The following is a 19857-nucleotide window of genomic DNA, read 5'->3' as shown; positions in this document are numbered from 1 at the left end:
GTCAACTCACACCCTAAGACCACAGAGTATGGCTAAACCTCCCTCAAAAAACAAACACACTCCTATCCAGTATGATATTGCTTACTTCCCAGAAGTCAAGGGTAGAGACAAGATCTCTTTGGGGCAAGGCCAAATTCTCTTCTACAAACTGAGTAAAGTGATTTCTAAAACTTTTCAGACCAAACGTTTAAAATATCAAGAACAGAATAAAATATGTTTCAATAGCAATGTTAGATTCTGGTAAGCAATAGAAGACTATCTTCAAAATTTTAAGGAAATTTTATTTCAGCCTGAAATTGTATACCCAGTCACACTATCAATCAAGATTCAAAACATCTATCTCTTTCCACTCTATGTTAGTTTCCTGGGTCTGCCATAATGTCATAATAGAAACTGAGTGGTTTGAAATGTCAAAAATGTATTGTCTCATAATAATTCTGGAGCTGTTGTTTTTAAATCGATTCCAACTCGAGTCCCTGTACGTGGTTTCTGAAGAGCAGCTGGTGAGTCCGAACTGCTGAGTTTTTGGTTCACAGTCCGGTGTTTATCCTACAGCTCCTCACCAGAAGTCCCAGTATCAAAAATTAAGATGCTGCAGGGTTGATTCCTTCTGAGGGCTCTGAGGGAGCATCTGTTCCACATTTCACTCCCAGCTTCTGGTATCAGCCAGCTATCCTTGATTTCCTTATCATTCTAATGTCTGGACAATTCCCTCTTCACAATCTCTCCTACTTTTTTTTTTTTTTACAAGCCATCCCTATCTCACATTGCTATCTATACATACTTTACTCCAGTTAGGTCAGGTTTCCTATCACTCTATATTAATTTCTGCTTTAGTCCCCACTTCCTTTGTCACCCTCTACTCACACTTCCTCTCCCTTCCTATGCACATTTTACCCATGCATCAATATCCAGTTTACACATCTGCTGGGAGTTTTATCAGCCACTCCCAACAACAGTGATCATCGCCTTTTGGGTTTGCTTGTTTTTATCAATGGTACTGTGTATTTTGCCACTTGCCTGTATTTTATCTTGCATTACCAGTTGGCATCCAGAGGATTTCGATGCATGGCAGCCGCACATGTGTCGGAGTAGAACTGTACTCCATAGGCTTTTCAAGGCTGTGATCTTTTGGAAGCATATCGTCAGATTTTCTTCTGGGGAGCTTTTGATTAGAAGTTGAGGGGGTTACTCATTTGCACCAACCAACCAGGGATTCCTGCCTAGCATTAATGCAAACAGATAAACACTTAACTGTTTATGTCTGTATTTTTCCAACAAGATCAGTAAGGTAACTTATCCATGCTTGTATTCATAATGATGGTCAGATGGCAGGTGCTCAAAAGACATTTGATGATTTAACTAATTAGGGTATCCAATTTCTGACTCAGGGGTCACTATACTACAGAGCTATTTAGAGGTTTCATTCAAAAGAAAATCATTTTATAAACTCTTAAGTATTTAAGGATCCAAAAATCTCCAACTTTGCAAGGACAACAGTAATTTGGAGGCTCACTTCATTAAACTAAATGATGAAAAATGACTGTGTTTACAGAATAATTGCAGATATGATGAAAAATCAAGTCAATCCAGGAAAGAAAACGAGAAGCATATTGCGGCACAGTTTATGGCAAAAGCTGTTTTCTGTTATTAATTAAATGTTAATACAAGCCAACTCATGCCACGTCTCACTATTATTTTTCTAAATTTTGTTTATACAGAATCAGGCTTCAACCGAAGAGAAAAAGGAATGAAGAGACTTCCATTTCTACTTTTGTTCTTTGTAACATTTTCGTCTGCGTTTCCAACAGAGCAAAAATTGGATAATGAAGAAAGCATGCAACTGGCTCAGGTACTGTCTCAATAAATACTATGCCTGAACAAGCAATACATTTATTTTATCAATGACTTTTTGACCTCAAAAGACTGCAGTTCCTTACAAAAGAGTGCTGAACTTTATTGTAAGAAGTTTTCCTTTTTTCAGCTCTAAAGACATCAAGGAACTGTATGTGAGGTAGAAGATGGAGGGGGGAACATGAGGAGGACAGGATTTGCTACAACTCTAAGCAATGCGTACAAGTGAACGATAGCGAGAGGAGAAAAGGGACAGCCTGAATAGAAATGGAGATCTCTACAAAAACATTTCAACCAGTAAGACCTAATCTGTGGTTTGGGATAGTTTAAGACCACCTACTGGTTCCTCAGGACAAAAACCAACAATCCAGTAAAGATTGTTGTTATTAAATGCTGTAGATTGGGCTTTAACTCATTGTGACCTTCTATATTGTCTCTGAAGAGTGGCTGGTGGGTTTGATCTGCCAATCTTGTGGTTAGCAGCCCAGTGCTTATCCTACAGCACTACACCAGGACTCCCTCACAAAGATTGCTGTTGTTGTTAAGTGCCATAGAGTCAATTCTGACTCATAGCAACCCTGTACAGGGTTTCTGAATAAGAGCTAGTGGGTTTGAACTACCAACCTTGTGGTTAGCAGTCCTGTGCTTATCTTATAGTGCCACACCAGGACTCCCCCATAAAGATTGTTGCTGTTTTTGTTGTTAAGTGCCATTGAGTCTGTTCCAACCCATGGCGACCCTGTATAGGGTTTCCAAGGAGCGGCTGGTGAGCTTGAACCGTGATCTGTGGTTCAAATGACTTTGCAGTCCAGCGCATTAACCCACAGTGCCACACCAGGACTCCATAAAGATTGTTGTTGTTGCTGTTAAGTACTGTTGAGTCAATTCTGACCCAGCGTGGCTGGTAAGCTTGAACCACCAACCTAACAGTTCAAACGGCTTTACAGTCTGGCACATTAACCCACAGCGCTACACCAGGACTCCCTATAAGATCCTATAAGGCAGTTCTACTCTGTTACATAGGGTCATTATGAATCTAAATCAGTTCAATGGCACCTGAGAATAGCAACATCCTTAGATGAGTGAAAAATATATCCTTTTGGAGATTTCCTCAGAAATCATCCAAGTTATTTGCCTATTTAAGTTGCCAATTAAATGTGTTAAACCTATCTAGAAGGAATTCATAAAGCTTTTTTGACTAAATTTGCATGATTAAATTTTAACTCAGATTTTGTTAAATTAGGCTGCTCTTTTTATTCAACTGCCTGCCTGTCTGGAACTAAATATTTGTTTTCTTGCAAACTCCTATTATCTGGATATGCTCATTGCTGGGAGCTATAAAACTGAGAAGGTGATTTATCACTCTGATTTAGTTAGATTGTGAAGGATATACACTCTAAGGAAAGGAATCTTAACACAATTGCCTTTGTATGAAGTGAGCCAAGGAATATTTATTCAATACAATGACATAATAAGATAATTCTTTGAAAGGGTCTTGAAACCAGACTGATCTGAACTTTCCTAGACCACCTAAGAGCTTTGACTAACTAGATTCAGGTAATGAGACCCTAGAACCAAGATTCATCTTCACACACTCCTGAGATATCTGATTAAGATTATGTGAACTCCACCAGTGATGTTTTATGATCCCATCTGAAAACTATGAAAATGATTGTAGACACCTATAATTCATTTCTGAGCTCATTCTGTTAACTCTTTATATCCAATCATCCAATAGAAGCCTGTTCCCCACCCCATCCTATCCTACTTGTGACTACAACCAAAAATTAACCAAATGACTGTTTTATAATGTCTTTGTTTCACAAAGGATATCAATCTCTGTGAGAAAATTTTAGTTGAAGTTAGCAGTTCTCACTTGTGTAGACTGATGTCTACAGGTGTGAATTATTCTTCCTCTGAATATATTATCTCAAATTCAAGTTTTACAGTCTAAGTGGATTCTTCTCTACAACAAACCAACTTAATATTTTAAATGGATAATCACCTATGTCTTCTAGAATGTGTTTCAAAGAAACACCACAATGAAAAGTAATAGCAAAAATATGTAAACCATATCATCATTTAACATGTTGAAGCTTGACTTTCTTCTGTAGAGGGTTTTGAGTTTTGTGGGATGTGTCACACCTAATTCTGGTCACACATAGTTTTTACTAGTTCTTAAAAATTGAACATGGGGGAGGGCAGGTGGGTATAAAGGCACAAAGTGGCTAGTTTATGAGTTTTCAAGAAGTTTAGTTTCAGAGTGTGTGGGGTAAGGTAGAGTCCCCACTGAATAATTTTCACATTGACTAACTAGATGGGCCTAGTGAAAGGAGATGGGGATAAGATTCTTAAGATTCAATAGTGATTAATTGTTATTATGACTAATTGCGATGGTCACAACTGTAAAGGTAAAAGTTTTGTAACATAAGTTACAAAAGGGGGGAGTAGTTAATCTTACATTCCAGGAACAGACGCCCCTAGGACCATTAAGGGAGAAGATCATGAGTAGAATGTGGGACCTTATCCAGAGAAGCAATGACACCAGAGATGGAGGCAGAGATGGTGACCTGGAGAGATAGAGCAGCTGAGGACTCTAGATTCAAGGAAAGAGAAGACTTTGTGCTGGTGTCCAAAAGGCAGGCTTACAGAATGTGCCCTTAGGTTGTTTAAATGATTATATATTCTTGCATGTTTTTGTGTATATCAAAACAAAACAAACAAACAAACAAAGGGAATAGAAGCAAATACTGTTGAATGATGATGCATGGAAGGGACTGTAATCATTGCAATGAAATGAAATACGATGAGTGCAAAACCCATGTTCTTCCATGTAAACTATCATTTAATTCACAATAAAAGCTTTTTGAAAAAATGAATGAGCAGGATGACTTTTCTTCCTTTTTGTTTCCTTTCTTCTTTCCTCTCTCACTTGTTCCAGTCCCTCATTCCTTATATCCTTTTTACCTCTCTACTACAAGCTGGCTGGAAACCACAAGGTCATTAGTTTGAAACTACCAGTCGCTCTGTGGGAGAAAGATGAGACTGTCTGCTCCCATAATAATTTACAGCCCCCAAAACCCTATAAAGAGTCTATATGCGTTGGAACTGACTCAGTGATACACAATCACCACCACTGCCAAAGAGAATTTCAGGCAATTTTGTTTTCTCCCGAGATGGCAGTTTTGCTCTCCTATAGTCTATGCTTTTGTTTTTATCAGGCATATCTCAACCAGTTCTACTCTCCAGAAATAGAAGGAAGTCATCTCATTCAGAGCAAGAACAGAAGTCTTATAGGTGGCAAGTTTCGAGAAATGCAAGCATTTTTTGGGTTAACTGTGACTGGAAAACTGGACTCAAACACTCTTGAGATCATGAAGAAACCCAGGTGTGGGGTGCCTGATGTTGGTCAGTATGGCTACACTTTTCCTGGGTGGAGAAAACACAACCTCACATACAGGTAATGCTTCCGCCAATTAAAGAAAAGCAAAAACCGGGAAAAAATGCATTTATTTCATTCATTTACTCCATCCTCCTAACCAACTAGTGTTATTGCTGCCCTAAGCACAGAGACATTGTAGCAAAAGTGATTTACTGCTCTGAGTCCAGAGTTAGGGAGCCCTGGTGGTGTAGTGGGTTAAGTGCTCAACTGCTAACCACAAGGTCAGCAGTTCCAACCCACCAACTGTTCCACATAAAAACCTGGAGCAGTTTTTCTCTTCCCTATGCAGTGGCATTGTAAGTCAGAAAAGGAGATAAACCTCTTCCTGAATACTTTGTAACTCTCATGAGAGAATTTTAATATATGATATATGCACATAACTAATTTCCGGAATCCTGGTGTAGCACTGTGGGTTAATGCACTGGACTGCAAGGTTGGCAGTTCAAATTCACCAGCTGCTCCACAGAAACCCCTATATAGGAACATTATGAGTAGGAACCAATATGACTTTACTTAACAACAACAAACAATTTCCATAAACCATTCAATAAATAAATCTCAATTCTTTATTGAATGTTTTTATAATATAGCCATATACAGTAACTTAATGGTTATGAGTTGGCTGCTTATCTCAAGGTCAGCAGTTCGAAACTATTAGCCATCCATGGGAGATGGATGAGGCTTTCTACTCCCATAAAGATTTACAGCCTTGGAAACGCTATGAAAGGTTGTTGTGAGTTAAAACCAACTCCATGGCATACAACCACAGAACAGCCCACACAGCAAATGCATACATGAGATTAACCTTCTTCTACATAGGGACAAGGAGCTCTGGTAGTGTAGTGGCTAGGAATCGGGCTGCGAACAGCAAGGTCAGCAGTTTGAAGCTACCAGCTGGTAAGATGAGGCTGTAAATGAGGCTTTCTCATTTATAGCCTCAGAAATCCTGTACAGGGTCGCTATGAGTCGGAATTGACTCCATGGCACATAACAACAACATATGGGACAATCTTAGGGATATCATTTAACCTCTTTGACCCTCATTTATTAATTACCAGAGATCTGAAAGCAGTGAATTTTATGTTGTTGTTGTTTTTGTTAAGTGCCGTTCAGTTGGTTCCAACTCATAGTAACGCTGTATAGGGTTTCCGAGGAGTGGCTGATGAGCTTGAACCACCAACCTTGCAGTTTAAGCCAACCTTGCAGTCCAACGCATTAACCTACAGTGCTACACCAGGGTTCAGTGAATTATATAGCATATGTAAACACGCTTTATTTAAATATTAAAGTACTATGCAGTTGCTCCTTGGAAACTCTATACAGGGCCGCTATGGGTCGGAACTGACTAAATGGCACTTAACAACAACAACAACAACAAATTCAACTGTAATAGCATCCCTGGTGGCACATTGGGATAAGTGCTGGGTTGCTAACCACAAGGTCAGTGGTTTGAGAAAGATGAGGCAGCCAGCTTCCATAAAGATGCACAAATGTAAGATAATGACATCATTCCAAAAGTTACCTCAGCGCATCATTAATAAATCTGAATTGATTTTATTTTCTTAGTATGTGTTATACATGTATACATAACCAGCCATTCGTGCGATTTTATTAAATGTTTTATTTAATTTTTTAAGAATAATGAACTACACTCCAGATATGGCCCAAGGTGATGTGGATGAAGCTATCCAGAAAGCATTAGAAGTGTGGAGCAAGGTGACACCCCTGATATTTACCAAGATTTCCAAAGGGATTGCAGACATCATGATTGCCTTTAGGACCAGAGGTAAAATGTGCAACAGAGCAGAAAGTATCTGTTCATCTTAACGAGATTGAAGTTGCTGATTCTTTTTCCCCCCCATGAATTGTATCTCAGTCCACGGTTGGTGCCCTCGGTATTTTGATGGCCCCTTGGGGGTTCTCGGCCATGCCTTTCCTCCTGGTCCAGGTCTGGGAGGAGACACTCACTTTGATGAGGATGAAAACTGGACCAAAGATGGAGAAGGTGAGTCCAATTACTTCTATCAACAAATTTTATTATTCTGAAATCCATGAGAAGAATAGTTTTGCATCAGTTTCTTTTACCTTCTAAACTTCCCCCATAGTTGTCCATATTTCAAGATGACTGTCTTAGACACCTAGGCCTGCCATAACAAGTGACCTCTCTAAAGAACAGAAATTCACAATCCTGTAGGCTCGAAGTCTGAATTCAGGATGTCACCTCTAGGAGAAGGTGCGTCTTTGTTTCTTTTAGCTGTTATTGCAGCTGCCAGCCACCTGGATTTGTAGTCTAATCTGTCTCCATCTTTACCTTGTCTCCTTCCCATGGTGTAGTCTCTGTCTCTGTGTCTATTCTGGTCTTTTAATAAAACACCATTCAGAAGGTATTTAGGTTTAAGACCCACCCTCCTCTCCACATAGCCTCATGAGCTTAATAAAACATAAGCACTGTTTCTAAACAGGAGCACATTTGTATTTCCAAGTACAGGGGTTAGGCCTTCCACATTTCTTCACAGGGGGTGGATACAATTCAGTCCATAATAATGACATCATTAATGTGTTTAATACATATTCAGATAATTGTATTTATGTAGTTCAGAGCCTTATTCATACAACAGCTTCACAAAGCTGTTAATCTCTTAGGACCAGAGTATTCTTCACTTACTTACACATTCCTGTATAAGGTCCACTGTATTCCTGGAACTATACAACATACTAGAAATTTTCCAGTCCTTAACAACATTCATGATTTTGTGTGGTGTAAATATACCATACAAGGCAGAACATGTTTATTATTGGACCAGTTTTAGAAGTCATTTGTGATTTGAGGAGTGTAACAGTTTTGAGTTAGCAAAACTCAAAAAGGATGATGGGTAAATTCAGTACATAAAGAGTCTATTTCAAAGCATAAACTTCCTTTTCTAACTTTTGTCCATCTGCTAGGGAATTAGATCCTATCCTTTGACTTACTAATATGAGGTTTTATTTTTTTCTTAATGGACTTTGTTGTTAAGAGCCATCGAATCGGTTCTGACTCATAGCGACCCTGTACAGGGTTTCCGAAGACAGGCTGGTGAGCTTAAACCATCAATCTTGCGGCTCACAGACTTTGCAGTCCTGCACAGTAACCCACAGTGCCACACGACTCCTAATAGACTTTATTGGCACTTGAATAAAAGATGCCTTGTTACTTAACAAATAATAAAAAATAAACTTCACTACGGTAACAGTGTATACATCAGAGTATCAGACTCAATCCAAATTCTTGGATTCTCCCCCAAACCCTCTTTTTCTTCTATTACTGATAGCTATCTTGCGCCTGGCTTCTAGCTTCTAGAATTCCCAGAAAGCAGAGGCTATAGCTCTGCTGACAGGTAGCACACGGACCATAGTTCAGTGCTGCTAAATAACTCTAGGACGTTTCTACTGTTGTGGTTTTATTTAGTTTTAGTTTTATTGGGCCAGTAAAAGAGAAGGCCCTCAAACCTGCAATTGAAAGTAGTCCATGGTCACTGATAGCTTCGTCTGAGCATGTTGTTGTTAAGTGCTGTTGAATCAGTTCCGACCCATAGCGACCCTGCACAGGGTTATGAGGCCATTTTTTTCTTCCAAGTGCTAATGAGCAAGGAAGGAGAAAAATAGCAGCTACTGGCTGGTCTTCCAGCACCAGGGGAAATCTGGGATTGGTTGCTGTAATTACCACATGACTTAACATCACAAGCAGATAAGAGAATAAAGGCTATGGGATAACATTGCCATTCAAATAAAGGAGGACTCAAATAGACATACTTGTTGTATATATTCTGCTGAGTCATGTCCCAATATTTCTTTGGACTTGATCTAAAGGATATGCTCTAGCAGGAAGTTATAAGAGATATCCTGAGGCCTAGCAAAAAGCAGGTTGACTCCCTTTGCTTGACCAGATTTTGCTTTCATATCCAGAGGTAGATCTCAAAGATTTCACCACCCTTTTGTCTCTGTTGGCACAACAGTTGAATGGCTGACTGCTCACAGAAAGGTTGGTGGTGCAAACCCACCAGGTGACTCTGTGGGAAAAAACCAACAATATTGTTGTTGTTGTTAGGTGCCATCGAGTCGGCACCGACTCATAGCGGCCTTATGCACAGCAGAACGAAACACTGCCCAATCCTGGACCAACCTCACTATCAAGATTGTTGTGAAGTGCCGTCGAGTCTATTCTAACCCATAGCGACCTTGTATAGGGTTTCTGAGAAGCAGGTGGTGAGCTTGAACCACCGACCTTGCAGTTCAAATGCTTTGCAGTCTGGCTCATTAACCCACAACACCACACTATTAAGATTACAGAATAGAAAACTCTATGGAACAACTCTAGTCTGTCACATGTGATCTTTGAGTTGAAAATCAACTTGATAGCATCTAAAAATAAAAACAGCGCTAATGACTATCACCCACACTGCTTCAAGCCCCTGTAAGAAGACTGGAGTGGGTGTGTTCTTAAAAATTCTGAAGAGTTCAGTGGCCAAGGCAGAGGATAAATATGGCCTTTAACCAAGTTTTGGGTAGAATCAAGCACCAATTAAAAAAAAAAAAAACTTTTCCAATTATTATTCCCCCAGGAATAATCGTGGGCCCTTGGTCACATCTAATTAAATAACTCTTAGTTTACTCAGGGTATTGAAGGGGAAATGTCTTCCTTTTTGCAAATAAAAGTATAGAACATTAAGCAAATATAATCTCTGATCAAAGTAGAATTTTTAATAGGAAATTTTGGGGAAATTTAATAGCTGAGAGACTCTGATCAAGGTCATCAGTTTTCTTAGTACCCTGTTTATTTATCTGTAAAATGAAGATAACAGCACCCTTCTTGTGGGGAAGTGACACAAATTGTCTCTAACAGGGAAATCACTTCACAAAGCCCTTGCCCAGAGTGGATTCAAAATGCTTGAACTGAGTGTATTGGTGAGTATTAGTGTTCATAGGGACGATGAGACGATGGTTAGGGTGATTAAGATGGATGTATTCCAAGCAGAGGGAAAAAGATCCACAAAAGTATAAATGTATGACGTGCAAGTGTATCTCTACTGAAACATCATCAAGAAACCAGAAACCTCTCCAAGATACCAGAGATTTGCCAAATTTTTCCCTGCAGTATCTGAGGGCCTATAATACTGCTGCCACAAATATTTGGTAAATGGTATAATTTGATAGTCAGTTATTGAAACTTTACTAGGACCCAAGATCTATGATGGAAAAAATAGAGGATGTAAGAATATACAAGACATAGATCTATTCTCCAGGAGTTTACAGTCTAGGAGACACACAGATAATCATATGGCAATTAAAGCCAGCATCATACATACTAAGATAAAGGAAACCATGGCAACAAGATGGAAGCCCCTAGAAAAAAATACCAACCCAGACCTAGAGGCCAAGAAAGGAAGTAATCCCAAAGCTGAGACTGGAAGGCTAAACATGCAAAATATAAGAATGTTCTGGAAAGAATAACCCGGATGAATTCAACTACTACAATTGTAGTGGAAGAGAAGGCCAGAAAAGCAAATAGAACTCATAATGTAGCGAGCCTTGAAAGTCAGGATAAAGACTTGGGCTTGACTTAGAAGACCTACATTTGAATTGTTATTTTTAAAGATTCACTTGTCCAGTCTCTTAACCAAAAGTGCACACAGTGAAACAGACAGCCACACAGGGGCCAGCAGAAGAGGTCGGAGCAAACAAGCACCAAAAACCACAAAACTATCCTTTGCTGTTCTCTAAAATGAAAGTATTTGGGGTAAGCCTTCACTGTATGTATTTTCATTATAGTAAAAACTGTTAATGGCCCAGTCTTTTCTTTATGTTCCATGGACATGGTTTCAAGTCTATAAGGAAAGTCTTTATATTTAGAACCATATAGACCAGTGGGAAAGACAAATTTAAAAAGCGATCCAAGATGTGTGGCAAGACTTCTAGTATGGTTACGCACAGGATACTCCAGCCATGTGAAGTAGGTGTCTCTAATCATTCTTTCATCTAAATTTGTAACTCTTAATCCAACCCACTACTAACAGTAATTTTATCAGTTTCCAGAAATAAAAGATGATTAGGACATCATACCTGTACTCAAGGGTACAAAGCTTGATAAAAGAAATAATCAGTGAAGTTTCTTATGTCATATGACAGAATAGGAGCTCAGAGAAGTGCTATTTAGCTCAGACTTTATGGGAGACAGGGAGATAAGGGAAGCCTCAAAACAGAAAGTGACTCTTAAGAGGAGTTCTCTCAAGAGTCAATAAGTAGGAAAGCTAGACAAAGAAAAGGTAGAAGACACAATATTCCAGGCAGAAGGAATGGAATTGTAAACACAGAGATTAGAATTATCATGACACAGATGAAAAATTTCAAGTGATTTAATGTAGCTAGTTGGTGGTAATAAAAGGAGCTCTGGTAGCATAGTGGTTATGAATCGGGCTGCAAACCGTAAGGTCAGCAGTTCCAAACTACCAGCTGTTTCTCAGGAGAAAGATGAGGCTTTCTGCTCCCTTAAAGATTTACAGCCTCAGAAACCCTGTACAGGGTTACTATGAGTCAGTTCCGACTCCATAGCACATAACCACTACCACCAGTTGGTGGTTATGAGTTAGCCTTCCAATCTCAAGGTCAGCAGTTTGAAACTACAAGCCTTTCCGCAGGAGAGAGAGGAGGCTATCTCCTCCCGTAAAGATTTACAGCCTCAGAAACCCTATACAGGGTTGCTATGAGTCAGAACCGACTCCACAGCACATAACCACCACCAGTTGATGGAATATGACAATAAAATATAAGGTTGAGAAAAGGCAGGGTCTAAATCATGGAAAAGGAGCTCTGGTAGTATAGTGATTACAAATTAGGCTGCTAACCTCAAGGTCAGCAGTTTGAAGCTGCCAGCTGTTCCGCGAGAGAAAGATGAGGTGTTCTGCTCCCATAAAGATTTACAGCCTCAGAAACCCTGTACAGGGTCGCTATGAGTCGGAACCGACTCCACAGCACCCTACCACCACCAAATCATGGAAGTTGATGTTATCATATTTGGACTTAATCTTGTAGTTTGTGGAGAATGTCTGGGGACCCTATGAAACAAAGAACAATGTGACTCCATATAATATAGCCCAGCAACAACCAAAAATAATGAATTCTGTTTTTTTTTTAAATATAATATCCATTTTAAGACACCTGGTTCCAATCACTTGCTTTCTCTGGGTTATAATTCACCAACATATGACTAATACCAATTATTGTTGTTGCTAAGCGCTGTGGAGTTGGTTCTAACTAACAGTGACCCTGTATAGAGTTTCTAAGGAGCTCTGGTAGCATCGTGGTTATGAATAGGGCTGCTAATCTCACGGTCAACAGTTTGAAACTACCAACAGTTCTGCGGGAGAAAGATGAGGCTTTCTGCTCCCATAAAGATTTATAGCCTTGGAAACCCTATGCAGGGTCGCTATGAGTTGGCAACCAACTCCATGGCACATAATAACAACATAAGGTTTCTGAAGCTGTAAATCTTTATGGGAGCAGAAAGCTTCATCTTCCTCCTAAAAAGCAACTGGTGGGCTTGAACTGCCAACCTTGTAGTTAGCAGTCCAGTGCTTATTCTACAGTACCACCATGCTCTCAATACCAACAATTAGTCTTAGAATATTTTTCAAATAATTAATAATGTATATCGTACACATGCGAACCTTAGGGCCAGCAGTTCGAAACTACCAGCGGCTCCGTGGGAGAAAGATGAGGCTTTCTACTCCCGTAAAGATTTACACCCTCGGAAACCCTGTACAGGGTCGCTATGGGTCGGACCCGACTCGATGGCACTTAACAACAACAACAACAATCGTACACATCATATGACTCCTGGTGTGTCACTAGGATAAACCCACAAGGTTGGTGGTTCAAACCCACCAGTTGCTCTTCGGAAATCCTATACAGGGTCACTATGAGTTGGAACTGACTTGATGGCACTGAAACACCAACAATAATTCAGATGCACCATCTTCCGTTTAACTGATTCATGTGCTTTTCTTTCACCTGCTTTGTGTTTGTTAAGGATTCAGCTTGTTCCTTGTGGCTGCTCATGAATTTGGTCATTCACTGGGGCTTTCTCACTCCAATGATCAAACTGCGTTGATGTTTCCAAATTACGTCTCCATGGATCCTAGCAAATACCCACTTTCTCAAGACGATATCAGTGGAATTCAGTCCATCTATGGTGAGCAAAATGATAAATCTAAATACACACAATCTAAAGATAAAGCCTTCCAGGAAGGAAATTGAGAAAAATCACTTCTTGAAATAGTGTCATGAAGAAAATAACCAGTTGGGTAAGATCCTTTCAGTAGGGCGTTTCCTCATGTTTTCTTAATTAATTCACTGTGGTATTTCTTTCTTTCTTAAATCAAAGGAGGTTTACCTAAGGTGTCTGCAAAGCCAAAGGAAACCACTGTGCCCCATGTCTGTGAATCTGATTTGACTTTTGATGCTATCACCACTTTCCGCAGAGAAATAATGTTCTTTAAAGGCAGGTAAACCCATTCCCTTAAATATCTCAACTTCCTATAAATATTTTTATTTTCAAGGAATTTGGAGGGAGTCAACATGAACGATGAGAATGTGTGCACAAGGTTGGTTTGAATTGTAAGGTGGACAGTTCAAACATACCAACCACTCCTCGGAAACCCTATGCAGGGTTGCTATGAGTCGGAACTGACGTGATGGCACTTAAAACCAACAATACTGTTAGAGTGTTTTACTACAAATATAAATCTCTTATGCTGTTTATTATTTTTAAATGCTTTATTAAAAATTATCATTGGATAAGATGTATAAGTAGAGTCTACTTCCAGTGACTTTTAGGCCAAAATGATGCATCAATCCTAGTGTTATTTTGGAACAAGTTCATCCTGGCTCAAGAGCCAATCATTACATTTTCAGAGATTGTGCAAACCAATCGATGTCATACCGGTAGTTTGAAACTGAAAACGGGAAGCATGCTTATACCCTGAAAATTGGCAAAAGGTAAACTCAAGTTTTTTGTTGTGTGTGTTTCTTTTTAAAACTCATCTTTTGAAATCATTTGCCAACACATGGCTGAAAATTCCTTAATATTGCATCAATAAATATTAAGCACAGTAAGAACTCTTTTTTTTCACTATGTATAATTTATTGGACATACATATATATTCCAGCATAGTGAGTTAATAAATATACCATGACCATATTTTCCAAATAAATTATTAGGTCATATGCAATCTGACAAATATATAGGTAAAAAGGAAAGAATATTTGAAATTGGGCTCCTTCTACCCATCTAGTTATATGTTATGTGATGTCAAGTTGGTTCCAACTCATAGCAACCCTGTCTAGTGTTCTAGGCTTTAAATCTTTACGAGAACAGAAAGCCTCATCTTTGGTGGATTTGAAGCACCAACCATGTGGTTAACAGCTCAACACATAACCCATTATGCCACCAGGACTCCCTTATTCTACTATACAAGCACTGCAATTACATGGGGTCACTGCCATGCTCAGAGCAGCCAAGGCTGAGAGACCACCTGTCAGGGATATCAAAGAAAGTTTGGCTACATAGGAAGGGACATGGAATATAGGACTTTTCGTATTTCATTCACAGATGCATAAAATTTTATAGCCAGAAGGGGACTGTTGAGGAAGTTTCTTGGCACTTCAAAACTATCATTTCTTACTCCAGCAAGTAATAGGATAAAATGTTCTGTTTAGAACTTAGAATGCCTCTAGCCTTGGGTATCGCTGCTTTGGCTGCATGAAGTCTCTGGGCACTCAGAATTATTTACAATATTTCTGTGGATAGTTTCCTACCCCAAGAACCCAAGAGAGGAGGAGCAAAGATAGCTCCCAATCTCAATAGTCTAAAGGAAGAACTGAACTCAAAACCATCCAAAATTTCTAGGGGAAATTGTATTATTATTATCTATAAATTATTTAAGGAAAGCATCAACTGATTAAGTAAAAGACAACCCTAAGACTGCAATGTCTTCATTGAAATATATACACATATGTTGTTATTGTTATGTGCCATGGAGTTGGTTCCGATTCATAGCAACCCTTCATAGGATTTCCGAGGCTGTAAATCTTGAGCAGAAAGTCTCATCTTTCTCCCATGGAACAGCTGGTAGTTTTGAACTGTTGTCCATGAGATTTGCAGCCCGATTTGTAACCACTACACTACCAGAGCTCCATAGGCTGTTCAAAATCATGGAGTGGCACTATAGAATAAGTACTGGACTGTTAATCACCAGGTCCTCGGTTCAAACCCACCAGCTGCTCCTTTGAACCCTATACAGGATTACTATGAGTTGGAACCAACTCAATGACTCTTAACAACAATAACACAGGCTGTACATGTGTAATGTTTTCTGTTTATCACAGATACCTGTGGAGAATCTATTACGATACTACTGACATTGAATTTCAATTAATCGCTTCATTCTGGCCATCTCTGCCAGCAAATATTCAAGCTGCATATGAAAACCCCAAAGATAAGATTCTGATTTTTAAAGGTAACTTTGCTCATTATGATTCCTTTTCTTTCTCAGGATGTGTCAAGTGGCCTGTAGGTATTTTGGTGCAAATAATATAATCTTCATACATGTGCCAAATGGTCAGATTTTCTGCCCTGATCTTAGGTTCCGGTCATAAAGACAAAGCATCTAGGAAGTCTCTGGGGCTGTGAAAAGTTCTGGCGTGGCATTGTAGGATAAGCACTGGACTGCAAGCTCAGTTTGAACTGCAAGGTCAGTGGTTCAAATTCACAAGAGGCTCTTCTGAAATCCTATACAAGGTCGTTATGAGTTGGAACCGACTCCACAGCACTTAACGATAGCAACATGAAGATAAACACCATTCTGGTTGCACAGGGCTAAAAGAAACCTGTATCATAAAAACTGAAAAATAGTCAAGCTCCCTGTATACTAGGTTTGTCAGGTTTGGCAGATATAAATACAGTATACTTTGAATTTCAGGTAAGTAACAAATCATCTTTTGTTATGAGCACGTCACATGCAATATTTTAGAAATATTTATCCCCCCCAAAATGATTAATTGTTTATCTGAAATTCAAAATTAGTTAGGTATTCAGTATCTAGCTATCCTGGTTTGGCATTGTCAGGTAATGTGCTGGACTGAAAGGTCAGTTTGAAATGCCAGGTTGATGGTTTAAGCTTACCAGCCTCTCCTCGGAAACCATGTACAGGGTCACTATAAGTCAGGACTGACTCTATGGCACTTGACAACAACAACAAATCCTGGTGTGGCACTGTAAGATCAGCACTGGACTGCTAACCACAAGGTCAGTGGTTCAAACCCACCAGCCACTCCTTAGAAATCCTACACAGGGTCACTATGAAAAAAAAAAAAAAAATCCTATATTTAACATGCATTTCACTAGGTTACTTGCCTTTGAGAACATTTGAGGGCTGAATTTCAGGAGAACATGCTGAAACATACATGACTGTTTTGGCAAAGTTGGCAATTTCAAAGTAGTCAATGCAGATAAACCAGTTGGCAAGGGTAGGCACATTGTTAACTAGGTTGTTGCTGTTAAGTGCCATCAAGTCGGTTCTGGCCCATAGCGACCCAGACTAGGTTTCAGAGGAGTGACTGGTGAGCTTGGACTGCGACCTTGTGGTTCAAACTGACCTTACAGTCCAGTGCATTAACCTGCAATGCCACACCAGGGCTCCACTGTTTACTGTAGGTCTATATTATTTGTATCAAATTAATGATAAAAATACAAAGAAAGTGGTAGGAATAAATGGGAACACAAAATTATTAAATCTCTAAGTATTGTAGCTGAAAGGGACTAGGCATCTAGTTATTTCCACACTTATGAAAACATCTATTTCTCCTTCTAAGAAACAAAACAGAAGGTAAACCACTTTTTCTCTTCCTAGATGGCAATTTCTGGATGATCAGAGGATATGCTGTTTTACCAGATTATCCCAAATCCATCCATACCTTTGGCTTTCCAAGACACGTGAAGAAAATTGATGCAGCTGTCTGTGACCAAAGCACAAGAAAAACCTATTTCTTTGTGGGAATTTGGTGCTGGAGGTAAATTGATAGAGAATTTACTTTTTACTTTATTCAGGAGAAAATACTTACGTAACATCACAGAAACACAGGCAAAAAGAAAACTAATCTCGAGTTTATTTTTGCTATTTTTATGTAAATTAAAACATTAAAATGTCATTTGATGAATGACATTTACCAAACCAAAAGATATTTCAATGAGTCCAAGTGCCTTTCTCCAACTTAAAAAATAAAGATAAGAAAGCTGCTGATGCCAACTGAATTGCCAGTCATGCACAGACACAGTCAAAATCTAGGAAACCTCTAAACTAAGTCCTCACTTTGGTTTAATAATTTTTCAGAATAGGAGTAACCTAACAAATGATGTAGCTTTTATGTCAGATCATTTCTTGTTTTGCAGCAATATACATGATCTAATTAATCATAATCTTTGTCATATATTTCTTATTGACCCAATTCGTTTTCCTCTGCTAGTCCTGCTTATTCTCCCCATATGTTCTTGACTCCAAGCTAGGCAATAGAAGAAGTAAGCTCCCCTAAACAAAGATCTGCTGGAAACCTTTCAAATCCATTTATCCAGGTATGATGAGATGGCCCAAACCATGGACAAAGGCTACCCACGGAGGGTGGTAAAGTTCTTTCCAGGAATTGGTCTCCGAGTCGATGCTGCTTTCCAGCATAAAGGTAAGCACAAATACCTAAATTACTGGGACACTGGGAGCCTGTTGACTATGAAGAAGACAGAGTCACATGTAAAAGTTTTAATTTTAATGTAATTTTACTACTCTTAAAATGTAAATAATAATAAACATTGATCCTGACAGCAATATCAAATTTGGATATAATTAACATCACAAAATGTTCTAAGTGTGAAAAGTAACTAAGGACACAATCTGGAACAGTTTGTGTTCTGAGTCAGTAGAATTGTGGGTGAGACTCAAGAACCTGTAGTTTTAAAATAATCATAGGAATTTCTAATGCACACAGTATAGCTACTTCATCTTCACAGACATGAGGCTAGACCATGGCTTTAATTAGGAATCTAAAAATGTTTTTGAATGACACACTCTTTTATTCTAATGAAATTTAACATAGAATCTCAAAAATGAAAACAAATAAAACCAGAGACTCTAATAAAATGGGGATGTAGGCCAAACCTTCTCCTTCCCCTCACTGAAGCACTTTGTTGAAACCTACTTTGAGAACCTCTGGCATAATTTTCCCTTGCAATTCATTCTTCACAGTTTGACTTTCTCCCCAGAAAAATAAAACAATAGGAGAATGTCTGCCTTGAACCTTGTGCTCTTTTAGGATTTAACTATGTGGGATTAAATTGACAATGGCAGTCAGAAGATCTAAAAGGACACTTTATATTCTCTTAGCTATATGCTAATCCAAATCTATATAAAAAGTGGGAAACATTTTTGTTTTTTAACTTATCATTGATTCAAGATACTGCAAAAAGGCATCCTCTACAAAGTTCTAAAGGAGCTCTGGTAGCGTAGTGGTTACGAATCGGGCTGCAAACCTTAAGGCCAGCGGTTCGAAACTACCAGCCGCTCCGTGGGAGAAAGATGAGGCTTTCTACTCCCGTAAAGATTTACACCCTCGGAAACCCTGTACAGGGTCGCTATGGGTCGGAACCGACTCGATGGCACTTAACAACAACAACAACAAAGTTCTAAGTTTGAAAATTACTGAGCACATGAAGTAAATAGTTTGTTTATAAAAAAATTCTTCAGCCTTCCCCTCAAAGTTAATAATTAAAGAACATCTTAGGACTAATGTATCATTGTACAAGAGAACTAATCATGATTGTTTCTCTTTAGGATTCTTCTATTTCACCCGTGGATCCAGACAATTTGAATATGACCCAAAATCAAAGAATATTACCCGAATGATGAAAAGCAGTACTTGGTTTCAATGCAAAGAGCCATTAAACTCATCATCTGATTTTAGTATCAACACAGAAATTGCACATTCAGGAGTAGTAGAGGTGTCTTATCATAAGAATTTAAACATGTTTATTTTCACTATTGTTCACCTACTGAGAAAAACATACAGTTATTAATAAACCCAAATCTCTGAAATAAATCTCAAGAGGTCTTTTAATCTGAACTCTGCCTCAAAGTAGAATAGAACTGATTTTTAACCTTGAGTCACCAGTCCTAGTTCTAAGTATCCATCAGATAAAGATTATACAGCCATTTCAAACTGTCTGGTTCTTTTACAGGAAGTTATTATTTCTAGACAAAATCTCTCAGTGTACTTTAAAACTGTTGCATGCCTTTGTAGACGTGGAGGAAAAAAATATGTTTATAATACATGTAAATATGCTTTATATGTAATACTATACACTGAAGAAATTTATTAAACCCATCTTTAGCGCTCTATTTTAATAGTTAAATGATACATTGAGCAGCAGTCAAGTGCTATAGAATAAGCAGAGAGAATCTCACAACTTCCTAAGTCTGGTTTTC

The 19857-nt window shown here is 38.7% G+C and overlaps 1 protein-coding gene across 1 annotated transcript; it reads left to right on the top strand.

The window, feature by feature from the left end:
- Positions 1-1750: 1750 nt before the first annotated feature.
- On the top strand, positions 1751-19448 carry MMP27 (matrix metallopeptidase 27). Its single transcript, XM_006833952.1, has 10 exons — positions 1751-1852; positions 5076-5314; positions 6934-7082; positions 7173-7301; positions 13359-13520; positions 13713-13833; positions 15716-15846; positions 17239-17398; positions 17958-18061; positions 19207-19448. The coding sequence occupies exons 1-10, from the start codon at positions 1751-1753 to the stop codon at positions 19446-19448; spliced, it is 1539 nt and encodes a 512-aa protein (XP_006834015.1).
- Positions 19449-19857: the final 409 nt, after the last annotated feature.

This window comes from Chrysochloris asiatica, unplaced genomic scaffold (genome assembly GCF_000296735.1).
Source record: "Chrysochloris asiatica unplaced genomic scaffold, ChrAsi1.0 scaffold00008, whole genome shotgun sequence".
Lineage (NCBI taxonomy): Eukaryota > Metazoa > Chordata > Mammalia > Afrosoricida > Chrysochloridae > Chrysochloris > Chrysochloris asiatica.
The sequence above is the reverse complement of the archived record's forward strand: the minus strand, read 5'-3'. Positions and strand labels throughout refer to the sequence as shown.